The 14,511-nt window shown below is 33.3% G+C and overlaps 1 protein-coding gene across 1 annotated transcript in view; it reads right to left on the bottom strand.

Annotated features, from left to right (window-relative positions):
• Nucleotides 1–979: 979 nt before the first annotated feature.
• The window catches only part of LOC123530441 (protocadherin Fat 4-like), a 45,872-nt gene continuing 32,340 nt past the window's right edge, over nucleotides 980–14,511 (bottom strand). Inside the window, exons 13-20 of the mRNA XM_053520815.1 lie at nucleotides 13,689–13,888; nucleotides 8,406–8,559; nucleotides 7,288–7,377; nucleotides 6,650–6,964; nucleotides 5,968–6,148; nucleotides 4,968–5,080; nucleotides 3,136–3,159; nucleotides 980–2,109 (exon numbers count right to left, since the gene is read on the bottom strand). Coding sequence (XP_053376790.1) covers nucleotides 2,078–2,109; nucleotides 3,136–3,159; nucleotides 4,968–5,080; nucleotides 5,968–6,148; nucleotides 6,650–6,964; nucleotides 7,288–7,377; nucleotides 8,406–8,559; nucleotides 13,689–13,888 — 1,109 coding nt within the window. The 3' untranslated portion in view covers nucleotides 980–2,077. The remainder of the gene's footprint in view (nucleotides 2,110–3,135; nucleotides 3,160–4,967; nucleotides 5,081–5,967; nucleotides 6,149–6,649; nucleotides 6,965–7,287; nucleotides 7,378–8,405; nucleotides 8,560–13,688; nucleotides 13,889–14,511) is intronic.

Genomic DNA, 14,511 nt, shown 5'->3' with positions numbered 1-14,511 from the left:
TTTCATATACCAGTTATTAGGCAATCGGGATACTCTGAACTAGCATTACGAATCTTATCTAATCAAATTCTGTATTTCATATAAGTAACATATTCGCAATTAAGATAGCGAACAGTTAAAAACCATTATATGATGGTAGTTCTGGGCTCGCTTGGAGCTACTATTGGTGCTAAGGAAATTCGCATACTGGGAAAATCGTAAACATAAACCAGATAACCGGATTATTGTCTCTAATTGTATCTAGTGAAAGCGAACAGGATAGTGAACCTAACAACTCATATCGCATATGAATCTTTAACCTGCCTGCAGTTAGTGTATCTGCCTTGGCAACCAGTGCAAACCATGATCGGCGTACACATCCGTGCGGTCTGATCATGGTTTGCACTGTTCGCTATTCAGTCAGTAAATTTTCAGTGAAATTCCCTTCAAATGATACATAGTATTGCCTAAATTGAATGATTGACCAGTCCATTTTAGGAATTTAGCAGGTCTATGGGTTAAAAGTTAAGGAAATGAACCCGTATGACAAACATCAACTTCCGGCTGCTAATTCATACAATTCATACAGGAAACCAGTAGAAGAATTTTATAATCTTTATGGATCCAATACCTTAATTCACTTTAGAAGATATCGATGTTATCGGTAACGGCTGTGCCCACATGTGTGAAAAATATCTTTTTCTATTATTTAAACTTAACAGACATTTAAATGAAACAAAATATTATATTATTTTATTGAGTGCCATGGTAAATGGACTAATACTCTGTCACTATGTTACTTAGAAGCACTTTGCCATAGAGTAGAATGTACACAATATAATCACGCCGTTCAGGGTAAAAAATGAATATGACACTTTACTTGGGCATCTATTCCATGAAATGCTTTTCACAGGGATGAAATAAAAGCACGCAGAGACATTTAAGACGTTTATCACATGTTTTATGCAATAAAAATAAAATGAATTCTGAAGAAATGAATATAGATTACATAAACAACTGTCTGTTTAATAACTTTTTACAAGAACATAAAGGTTGAACAAATTTCAGAGGTAAGGTAAAAATGCATTATTAAATAGTCCGACTTCTTGATATCTTCTTGTTACTTGATATGCAATACATTACGTACAATGAGATAGCTATAGATTCAATTACTAGTGTTAGATGCAGACCTCATGACGTGTACCTGTATTCAAAATGAGTTTCATTGCTACAACTATCACTCTCTAAAATGAAAATATCTTTGATCAATGACATCATATTATTATGTAAAATGATGACACAAATATTACGTATTTAGGCTATCGATGAAGTATAAAATGTATTTAATGATTTTGCCAACAATAATACTGAGTATTATAGTTGTTGTCATCGGAAATGTGTATGATATTATATGTACACTAGTACATATAAGCCGAGGTTATGTTCTTTGCGCACAAACAAACAACCGAATAAAGACAGGGAAAAAGAAAATTGCAAAAGAAGAATATTCAAAAACGACAATGTCCATATGAACTTATCTATGAAATTATTTGTTATATTTTCAAACTTTTTCTAAAACGCAGACTAAAAAGAAATGCCTGTATATTTTTATGATTTTAATAAATAATTTGAACTTTTGTATATTTAACATACTATGTATTTATTGGTATTTGGTATTATTGAAATATGTCTTTTGGTATAAAACATCTGGGTTATTTCTTCTCTAGACTGATAATATATATGTATGTGTTCGGGTTTAACGTCTTTTTCAACATTTTTTTCAGTCATATAAACGACGTTGTCTACTAGTAGCAGTGAGCACAATGTCCAACATTATAGCTAGACTGATAATTTGAAATTCTACCCCATTGACGATCTCACACTAACTGATCTTTTTGTCTATAATTTCCTTCTTTTATTTTCCTATTACAAAGTTGTGATCAAACTATTTACTAAGGACTATTTCATGAAGGACAACACATGATAAGCATTTTATGTCAACAATTTTATATACGTGAAGGCATCTCTTTCACGAATAATTTGCAAGAAAAGACATGGTAATCGTATGGTGCGTTTGGTGTCAAACAGAGCTGATTCTTCAAACTGCTGCTGATCGCCATGCTTGTTGAGCTAAAAATATATATATGTAGGTGTTATACATACGTGTCATGTGCAATATACACATAAACATATAATTTAAAAATTAAAGAGTGTATATAGAATATATAAACAGTGATAGCAGTCTCCGTGGAAATACTGACAATAGCAAAAAAGAACCACACAACGCAAAGTAGGCAGAGAACTACGGTGTTCCGTTAGGACCATCGATATCTTTTATTATTTCTGAATCCCGGCAATATTTCGAAAGTCGAAATGACGAAACAACGATGATAAAAGTCAAAAACACGATATTGAAAGTCGAAATCACGATGGTGAAAACTCGAAACTACGATGGTGATTGTCGAAATCGGGAAACCAGGATTATAAAAAACGCGATATCATTTTTCACCATCTTGATTTCGTGTTTTCATCATCGTGGTTTCGACTTTCGTCATCATTGTGTCGGCTTTCATCATCGTGGTTTCGACTTCCACCATAGTGCTTTCAATTTTACAACGATTGATAAAGTCGAAAGTCGTAAACACGACGATAAAAGTCGAAACTACGATGGTGAAAGTCCAAACCACGATGTAAGAATGATACTTACTGATTTCCCCCCCCCCCCCCCCCCTCATATTTTTGTAGATATCAATAATTAAAAATAATGTTATGTATATAAACAGATACGTGCAAGAGCGGAGAAGGGTTGTACTACGAACTGTTATGCCGATTCGTACTTGTAATTCATTTCTAAAAATGCTAGGTATTTAACTTTTGTTATTACTAACTTAATTTTTGAAAGATGCCTTCATATTAAATTGATGCGTTTGAATTTTTACAGCTTATTCCTTTAATGTACTAAACATTGATGCGAGACATTTTTATGCATAAATCATAAATCTGTATAACACTTCATTTGCTATATCTTAAATTCATATCGAAATGTATATATATGGAGATTTTTTTATTTTTCATCAAAAATGAGAAGAGATTTTTCAAAATACGATAGATAATAAGTTACATGTAGCATATAAGTAAATAAATTATAAATTTTACCTTTTGGCGGCGGCGGCTTTCGCACTGAAAAGTGAATGTTTATAATGAAATCCTTCGTTAAATTTAAGCTACTGCAAGTCTCATTTAGTTCTGAAGAATTATTTAGGTTACTGGAGTATCAAAAGCGCTGTTTCATTTTAATTTTAAAATAACACACATATTATTTTCTACACTTACACCTGATTGAGAACTTCTCGCGATATTAACGTTTGTGTACTTTCTTGAGCTAGTTAAGATTGCGAAACACCAAAAATACAGACAGAAATTGATTTTGTCAATAGCATAAAAGTTTTGACATAAAATAAGTATTTGGGTGATAAAAAAAGATAATTTGGCACAATTAGACCGGCTTTATTGGATATAATGAGCTTACAAATTCAGCGGCAACAATTTTCATCTACTGTCAGTTGGAAACTAGATCCGGCTTTTTATCGACATAAATGTAATTTGTCTTACAAGAAGGGAAACGTGAACAAAATTCACCATTTTCTTTTGCAGACGACCATAACTATATACGTTTATACTTGTATCAACAAGAAATGATTCAAAATACAAGAACCTAAAGAAAACAGCCAATCTCTCAAAATATATGAAAAGAAAGAAATACTGTTATCAAATGTACACTGACAGAGACCAACCTATCACAAATACAGTTAAGTTAATAAACTGTTTCTGTTTACAGCAAGCAATAAGACCGAACTAAAACTGATTTCCATTTCATTAATACTTCTGAAAACTTTTGTAATTACTTATATAAACAGCTCGATGAAATTGGTTTGCTAATAAACTTTGCCCAGAACTTTGGTTACCCGAGCAGCTTGAATTTAAATGCAGCCGAATCCAAGCATCTGGATTAACATTATCCGAACAAAGTACCGAAATGTATCTTTTTATAGTAAAGGGCACACAACTCAGACAGTTCCCTAGTTTATTTTATTTATTTATTTTGTTGGGTTTAACGTCGCACTGACACAATTTTAGGTCATATGGCGACTTTCCAGCTTTAATGGTGGAGGAAGACCCCAGGTGCCCCTCCGTGCATACTTTCATCACGAGCGGGCACCTGGGTAGAACCACCGACCTTCCGTAAGCCAGCTGGATGGCTTCCTCACGTGAGTTCCCTAGTTTAAATTGGCTTGTGCGGAACTGGAATATCAGAGTCATAAGACTTAGGGAACATTTTCATTGGTCGAGAAAATCCGTATATCGCGTTCATTGGATAGACTCGATAGGACTATTTACAATTTACGGAAATTAATGCTCTAAAGATTATAAATTTAGCTTTATTATTCAGTTCTGGCATTCAATCCGTGAGAACGGTTATAAGGTTAAGGTTAAGGTTTCCGTAAGTTACGGAATCCGTAAGTTGATAAAACCGTCATTTAGTAGAGTCTACATTCGATCATACGTACAAGTAACAATTCACAAGGTCAGCCCTGTAGAAGTATAATACTAATGAACGTTAACAACTTTCACCCCTCCAAAGACACTATTACAAAAGCCAACGCATCTACAAATTATTCTAGTTATTTTGTCTCAAAAACGATTTCTAAATATAACCTACCATTTCCGTATCAATCAAAAGCCATGCAACGTTTAAGGGCTTTTATTACTATTTATTTTTACTTGTGGTATTTTACCGTTCTGGTAATTTCGGTAATTAATCCAGGATTTTAGTCGATGCCATCCCGTACCTTGTACCGTAAAATACACGCCTATGTATAGCTTACAATGTTGGTTACTTTATAGAAGACGCGTTGATATTAGGTTTTTTTAGTGAATACCAGTAGCAAGATTCGTAATTAAGAAATGCATAATTTTATGAAACATACCAGAGACACGATATGAATTCAGTCTAAGATTGCGAATCGGTGGTGTTGGGGGTGTTGGAGGTGTCATTTGTCTTCTAGGACGAGGCCGCCACTTCTTTTTCTTCTTCTTGCAGCTTTAGAATTAAGAAACAAATCCGAAATGAAATGTTGGTAACTATTTGGCTTCGATATGGACGATATTAAAATAGAGATATCAGATCTCTCAGAGACAGTCAGATTTTACTCAAAATACCTCAGCTACACTTGGTAAAACGATTTAGAAAAATTCTACAGAATATTAAGGCATTCGGGCATTTATCTGGAGAACATATGTTATAGTCTGGACTTGATGTATGCAAACAAAAGAGTACTAAGAAATAGTAAATAGTTAAAACTTCAACGCTATCTTCTTTTTAGAGATAAAAAATCATAACACAAATGTTGACACGTGATATTATTCCAAATCATGTCCTGAAATCCGCTCGAAATTTGTGGATATCTTAAATCATGGGCAAATATTTCATAAATCAGCATAATGGCTCTATACGATTTAAGTAGACGGAAAATTGGAAATATATTAGCTTATACAAAATGTAATTGTAAAAAATTTCATTAAAATCATAGGAAAATTTCTATTTCCATTGATACCAATTTAATAGAACTGCTCGAGCTCAATTAACCAAAGCCATTTAGCACATGACCTTATCTTTTTCATTTGGCACTTTTTCTTAGTATAGACTAAGTCTGAAATTAAAAATATTCCGAATTTAATCGGATTCTTCATTGAAAAGACTTATCCAAACATGTGGAACTATCAGATTCTTCCTTGAAAAAACTGATCCAAACATGTGGAACTACCTAAAAGCAGAACAAACGCCGACTTTCCTTTTTCAGTAGATTTATACACTAAGTAGCGCCAATCTACGTATTTTATCACCCCTTTGTATATTTTCGTAATAAACATGTTACAGTTAATGAAAATATTTAACTGTAGCCCTGTATATAGATCACATTTACTCACAGTTGTCTTTTAAATGCTGTACAACCTTTGTCTCCATTGCACGTGCTGATAACCCAGACGAGAACGCCTACTATAACTACCAGTACTATACAGCACGGGACCAACCAAGCCACATTCCTACCGTCCTCGATAAACGTCTTGTATCGATCTGTCGTTGTTGTGGTCGATGTCGTCGTGGTGTCTTAAAACAGGCAGCAATTCAATAAGAAACTTGAATTACCCGATATTTTGATATTTACAGGACCGACCTGGTATTCCAATCTTTACATAAATGTCCCTGATATTGTAAGAGTCAAAATAAGTTACACGATATTCAGATAGATACAAGTTTTTACTTATGTTCAAACGGAAAGGAGATTTTACCTGATGGCATATATGTTTGGAGGCTTCCTCTGATATTCCAGTTGTATCATGTTACCTTACAGTCCAGTAGTAACAACATTTTTCCATGACTTAAATTTGTCCGCTGTTTTCTACAGCAAAATTCAACTTTCATTCAAACTTTAACCCAAGACGTCAGTTTAACAATAATTTTACTGATACTCTCATTGTGAAAGCATTCACCTGATATTAAAAATCAAATAATGTAGTTAGAAAATAATTGTGATAATCCAGGAATTACAAAATTTTTTTCTGATATTCCAATACGTTCAAGAAAATTCCTGACATTTCAAGAGTTTACCTGATATTCCAATTGTAACAGATGCTATAGCCGACAATCCTCCACCGTCAGTGGCTGTGGCGTTTATTGTGACTGTCGTGGAATATCCAAGGGGACTTGGTGACTTCAGAACCGTGATTTGTCCGTTGGTGTCTACGGCAAAGTATTCATCTAGTAGAGAGGCTTGATCTAATGTATATGATAATGTTCCAAAGGTTCCCGTGTCGCCATCGGTTGCTGTGACTGTACCAACGTCAGTCCCGACGGAAGAATAGTAACTGATAAAAAATGAGTATGAAGCAGGGAAGAAAACAGGCGTGTTGTCGTTAGAGTCACCTGGTAAAACAAGAAAACGGGCTATATGAACAGTATAAGTAAAAGTATTGGTAAGTTTCGAAAGTTGTTCGTCTTCGGAACAAAAGAATTTTTTTTCTAATGAAGTACATGTACAAGCATTATATGACCGAATATGATAATAATCCGAGTTAAAATATGATATGCGCATTGTTTTATAGAAATGAACTGAATGAGGTTACCAGTTACTGTGTGAACAAATCGTAACAAAATCTAAAGTATACATAATATGCCAACAGAAATAGTATAAACAGTCACGTTTTCATATACTTGAGCAGCATTGAACGTGTTTTTCTGCTACTCACTTATATAAATATTAAGCGTTGCTGTATCTGTTAGTCCGCCACTGTCTTCAACCATCACATTGCACGTGACAGTTGATGGCAATCCAGCACCTGCAAATACAAAATATAGTTGAGCCGCATCATGGGGACATTTTTCACTTTGGATGCCCATAGAAATGTATGCGAAGGCTATTTTTGTTGAATTCCAAATTGTATGCAAACGTAATAGTTATGTTTTATGCTCCTACTTTTCTCTTTAATAAGAAATAATTATTAGTGTACTTCAACAGGCTTTAGTATTTAAGTTATATAACGGTATTCAGTAGACATACTTAGTAACCAGTTCTCCTAAAGTGTGTGACCTTATTTACACGAGTCAGAAATGAAAGCTTCACGAAGATCAAACGCACTTCCTTTTAATAAGTCGATCTTTACAAATTTCTGCCCTACCTTCATGCAAAATATAGGACAAATGTAGGGTATAAATATTTTTAAACCTTTTTTCCAAACGACACCATCTTGGTTTTGAGAACAACTACTTAAGACAAATTTATGCAATGATTTTATTAGGGGCGTAAGATTGTCACTGAATGTATCTGCAATTACCATAAGAATTTTTTTAACAATGTAATGAAGGAAACAGAAGTTGAATAATAAATAGCGTTTGTGCAGGAGTTTAGACCAATGAATTTGTATCTGAAAATGAATGTTATTGAATCAGATCATTGAAGAAATGGTTATCCGTTTTTTTTTCTATTAAGCGGCGTTATACCCTTATTAAGCCTAAATTTCTACTGAATTTCGGGAAAAAACTTATTTCGGCAACAAAGTAGACTTATTTAATCATGTTTAGGAGTACATAGAATTGGAGACCAAACATGAGGTTTATTATAGTTTTTCCTCTTTTATCTCATAATGTTTGGGAATTTTAATAGATATTTCCATTCAAATTACCAAATAGGCTGCATATATTGGCCATATGCATTAGTAGTGTATTAACTTCAAAGCTATTGTTTAATGGACAGGAAGTTAGGATAAATAGATCATTTGGTTACTATTTTCAGAAATTCTCTTTTATAAGACCCGAATTTCATAGTTTCATCTCTTTATTATTAACTAGACATGGGTTTATCATTTACCTGTATCGTAGTTGGACTGGTACGAAACTTCCCCTGTTGAGGGGTTCATCAGGAAATAGCCCGTGTCAGTTCCACAATCAATCGAGAGTGTGTGAGAATCACCAGTATCTTGGTCTATCACGCCAAATGAAGGTGTTCCTATAATATGCCCCGCCTTAAATTTACAAAACAATAGCTAAATTCATATCATGTAAGGACCAAACGAAAACACAATTTCGTTAATGCATATGTCAAACCCTCTCAACGGGACCGGGCCACTCCACCCGAATTGTTGGCCGCTACACACTATATCTTGTAAGAAAATACCCCTGTGTAACAAAGTTTGTAAGCACTGCAACCATAGGATATTGATATCCTTTATCATTCTTATTATCATTTTGATTATTGGAGTTCTTTCTTCTTCGAAGTCAAATTAGGGCACCTAGGGTCTAGACGTTGTAATGACCGTGATAACATTTACAGAAACAGTTTCGGCTACGTGCAGGTTGTTATGACGGTGAACATGTTTTAATGTTCTTATAGCCAAGCAATCAAAACGATCAGAGTTTGATTGAGAAGTAGTTTTGAAATATGGTATTTTAAAACTAGGCCGTTGAATTTAGATTTCAAATGCCCGATATTAGAGAGTTTGAGATTTCAACCTTCACCTTCCCCTTCAACGTCTCTCATATATATTTGGGGTAAAACGTCACCGATATGCGTGTATTTTATTTATATCAGACGTTGCTACTAAAGTTTTCCATGTAATATCAAGTAAGCCTAAGACTGAATTTGGTGCGAAACAATATCAATAAGTATAAGAATAATGAAGTTTTGTTTGGTAATGATTTTAACTAAATACTTTGAATTGAACCTGGAAGTATGAAGTTATCAACTGATTTTGAGAAACTTTGAGATTTTGTTCAAACTTTAACTTCTACGGCATATTTGTGTCCTCAGGCGGTACTTATTATACAAGATGGGCCTTTTTGTCGTAAGAAGTGAAGTTTTGAACGTCCGAAGATGTGATATAACGAAAGTCAAAACTTCAGTCTTTGTACATCTACTCTGTCTACATACTCGGTATCAAAGACTGAAATCTGGATGGAGGCATGACAGTCATTTTACTTGAAAAATGAATAATAACACGCGAATATCATTTGGTGGAACATTTTATTTTAACTTCCAAATAAATCAATTCGTTTCTGTCGGACACTTAATAAGACAATTGCGTTTTAATTATAAACATAAAATGGTACTAGTAAGACGGAAAAATAATTCTGAAGTATCAGACAATTTCAGATCTATGATATCATGATGCGAGAAGTTTCCTGTTAGCGGTATGGGATAACTCCATTCTTTACATGCACGGACCCAGGGCCTGGCAGAGGGGCATTGCGAGCCAATCCACCTTTGATTCTTACATTTTACAAAGAAAATCGGTCTTGAAACTCGGTGTGACTACCCCCCTCCTCCCACCCCCCATGAATGGGTGACCCCTCTTTAAAGTTGGTGTCCCTCTAATCAAAATTCCTTGATCTGCTGCACATGCTTTACTTATGAAATAGTATATTCAAACAAATACGTGTATATGCCCACATGTTATTTTGTGCGGCAATATTCGTCTCCACCTAGCAGTTCTTGACTGTTTCGCTAGACACATGTTGACTTGGCACGATTATATTGAGCTGTCTGCGAGTTTGGCATTATATAGAGTCAAACTGAGTGCCATGATGCCAAAACGTATGATATCACGAGAGTATCTTACATTCGTTCCAATTCGCTTGTTAGATGTATTCATAAACTGTATATATTGGCTCATGTTATCAATATATCTTTTAAAAGGTTAGATTTTCAACAGGTACAGTTTACTTTAAATTTAAAGGAATTAGATGTACAAAGTACCAATTCAAAGTAAAAAAAAACTTTAAGAAAAACTATGAAATACTAGTCAACAGCTTTTTGTGTTTGCTTTATCTCATATATTTAACTTAACTTCAAAGTATATAGAGGAATTCATTTGTAGTAGCTGGTGTCTCATGTTTTTGTTTAAAAATCTGTAATATCTTTCAAGAACACCATCAACAATAGAAATCGTTGATAAGATTATCATTTTTATTTCTTCTCATTTATAATTTACAATCGTGCATTGTATACTGACATCATTTTATATAAAATGATTTTTTTTGTAATCGCACTACTATCCATGCGATGATTATGTTAATTGAAATGTTTTTATCTAATTTTCATTTTTAAAACCTCTTGTAAAAGTCCTGCACTTTCGGACAACTGATATCAAATTGCACGAGAAAAACGATCATAACTGCAGATAAATTGAATGGGCGGATTAAGAGAAGTAAGGTTAATTCTAAAGTTTGAAATCTCAAGGAATTTTCATCTATCTTCAACTTCATACGTTAACTTCGCAAGAGACGTTAAAGGGGAAGGCAAAGGTAGAAGTCTCAAACTCTCTACTATTATCAATAGGAGCGCATGGCAAAAGTACGCATTTTTTGCATGTCCGCACGCATTTAGTATATAATATGCATAACATATATACTGACTAAAGGTTAGGGTTAGTACCACCATGGTTACAAAATATATACATTTAAGATACTTTTCTTTCAAATTTAGTTAATCCGGTATATACCGGAGTCTGTAATATATCACGGGCGCACCAACTCTGTTTTAAGATGGGTCTTTTGCTTGAAATGTCTTCCTGATTCGTCTTCACCTGTTTTGTTTACCCTTTGAAAATGCACTTATGAAAAACCTTAGTTATCCTAAAAAACCAAAAGTATCTTTTAAAAAATAATTTATTAAATGAGCTAGTTTGCTTAACCTTAAGCAAATAAACATGTTTTTAAGTTTCAGTTTATGTGGGTTTTTTTCAAGGTTAACAATATTGAACTAAAAAAACTGAGGAAAATGTGCTTTTGTTATATTTGAATAAGCAAACCATTGAATCAGCATTTACAAAATAATGCACTTTCTGAAGATGATACTCTTGGTAAACAAAAGCGAGATTCAAGTGATGTATCTTATGTTCGTGACTTTAGTTGTTTTAATGAATGAAGATATGTGTAACAAGTTTTCTGGAAATAGGTAATGCCAATGTCAGTAGTACAAAATGTAACCATTTTAGTTTGTGCATGTCTTCATACAATATATTGTAATATATACGGTATTAAAATCATGCAGTGTATGGAAATCTGATATCGTATTTTCGCTTCCATCTTTTTGGAAAATCTCTCGAAGGAAAACAAACTTATCTTATTTCTACTGCTTTCGTTTGTTTCGATTTTTATTTTTAACTTTTCGTCAGAGTGTTGAATCAAGTTGTGTTTAATTTTATGTTTTCAAATTCTAGTATCGTTTCTTTGCAATAATAACACAATAATATGCAGTTCAATATGGACAAAATCGTATCAAAATATCTGCAATAATACAATCTTATTTGTAATCAAAGCCTTGAAATGTCAGATGGTTGCGGGTTTTTGGTAGATTTATTTTCTGTTTAAATGCCAGTCTATGAATATACATGAATGAGAAACAAATACAAATTTAATGTGCCTCATATCTAAGATGAACTCTGCCTGACCCAGCTTGTGATGTAACCATGGGCTGGAATACCTTATCATTGATAGATCTTATATAATCTAAATGGTCAGTGCAAGTGGATACAGGTTGAATAAGAACTGCTTGTTCATTGATAATTCATCCGCATTGTTCATGAATGGGACTGTTTTGTGTAGCACATGAATATCCTTTGGATGTGATTTGGAATCAAATAAAGATGCAATGATTGTCAGAAATACAATTTAACTTTGGTTGCGGGATAAACCCCACAACCAAAAATCAGAATAAGTCGTTCAATATAATATCAATAAAGAGCACAATACAATACACTACAAAGCATGGATGAATTAAGGCTAAAATCGTGAACAATAAAAGAGATAATATACGAATTTTTTACAATGTGACATGTAATTCAGAAAATTTACCTTAGTTTTGATAAACGCTTTCATTTTTTGTTATGCATCCTCTAAACATTCGCCATTTAATCTACTGATTTCTCCTTATCTACTGCTGATGTAAGTCATTCTTGACTTATTTTGACTGAGGAACACTTGAAATATACCTTTCGAAAAATATCTTAAGGAATAAACATACCTTTATTTGGTAATTATCCAAATATCAATCGAAAGAGTAACACATGATTTATCATATTTGGACAAATGGTTGAAATCATATCGCCATTTTCCGTTTTGGTTGTTCAATCGTTTTTACACTCGCTTATATCATTATGATCACCATAACACATTACACATATTTAAGTAGTAAGTAAAGTATAGATTGTTTCTGGACTATATTAGCATAGCGGTCACATCCCATAATTATAAAGTTGAAGTTTAAACATGTAAATATGAGGATTATGAAGAGAACGCGCTTATATACTTATTGGTCCGACAAGAAACCCCTATGTTTTTGTTATCAACGAGTTGTCTTTAAAAATAAAGAAATTTTAGTCTTTACCCATGGACATTTTGGGGGAGTAATTCCGAGCCACGTATTCCGGACTCATGTACCGGTGACCTCTATAGAAACTTCTTTCTTTTGCTAGATTTTAAGCAGTCTTTAAAAAATATGTAAATTGATTAGTGTTTAACGTTTATCTAACAATTTCCCGTAACACTCTGACTTTACGTGTTACAGTAATATTATTCTCACTGGAGGTCCCTCAAATCCCTACACAAAAGGAGATTTTAAAAATAACCCCTGTGCCTCTTCATGCTTTTGCTCAACTTTTAGTTAGTAATGGTTTCAATACATTTTTAAATTTCTGACTAAAGTACACATAAATTATCAAATATCTCTTATATAAAAACGGTGGAATTTCGTTCTATTGCGTGAAAATCGTGATAAACGTAAACTGAAATGCTTACCTTTTCCGTTCATGAAAAAAATAAAGGTGACTGATTTTTTATCAATATCAGACATAACATCCTCCACAAAATATCATTAGAATTAAAGGTCAGTTGCATGTTTTTCTAAGTATAACATTCAGGTCTGTTTTTGTGATTTTTAAAAGTTGGTAGCGGTCATTGAATTGATTAAAAGATATCATTGTGTAAGTCGGTTTTGTCGAACTTTCATCGTATTATTAATATAAAATTATATTTTTCTAATTGTATGAGAAATTTCATGAACTTCCTTCTTAAAGTATGAAATATAATCCAAAAACCATCACGAGGTCTCAGTTAGTCAAGCACGGTTACGTTAACATAATACACAAATACTTACAGCTCCTTCCGTTGTTGACAAACTATAGCTGGACTGAGGGAACTGTGGTGCCTCATTGACGTTGATAATATCAATTACTAAAGGCTCTGTATCCGAGGCTGTTCCGTCACTGACGCTTATAACAAACGTAAATGACGTTGTCCCAGCTGCCGCGAGGGTCTCATAGTCCAATGCAGTACCGGCAGTAGATATAAGCCCACCTGAACGGAGAATATCAACAAACAAATCTTTTTTTATATAATTTTACAACGTTAAGGTATTAGATCACTAAAAGTAATGTTTACAAAATGGCCTTTGCTTAGTATATTCTGAAAGGAAACCATGTTTTGCACTATTTTGCAATTTTTACACAACTTTTACCGTGCCGTTTTTTATAAATTTTGTATAACATATGGTATCTCCTCAAGCTCAAGAAGAGATAAATTTCAAAGTGATAGCCACTGTCCAAAACGTTTGCAGAGAACTCATTTTCCCATTAATTTTAATAAAAGAAATATCAAAGAAATTGGTAAACATTTATAAGACACAAAATAAAAATGTCAATATCATTTTTTTCTATGGTGCCTCAAGTAAACAGATTTAATGAGACAGAATTCATACTTCAAGATTGACAAAATAAGATAAAATGCTGTGTTTCTGTTTTGAATTTTGCTTACTCCATTTAAAAGTAACCTTAGGGCAGGCGTAAAACCTACCTAAATTTCTTCCACAATATATAATCTTAGACCCAAAGCAAAATAGAGAACTTTCACCGCGTGTAACTCAATATTTTTAAAAATGTGTAACTCTACCCCTTCTGTTTAAGTAGTAAATTCACTTTGAA

The sequence above is a fragment of the Mercenaria mercenaria genome, chromosome 13, assembly GCF_021730395.1.
Source record: "Mercenaria mercenaria strain notata chromosome 13, MADL_Memer_1, whole genome shotgun sequence".
NCBI lineage: Eukaryota > Metazoa > Mollusca > Bivalvia > Venerida > Veneridae > Mercenaria > Mercenaria mercenaria.
Note: the sequence above shows the minus strand (reverse complement) of the source record. Positions and strands in the feature narration are given on the sequence as shown.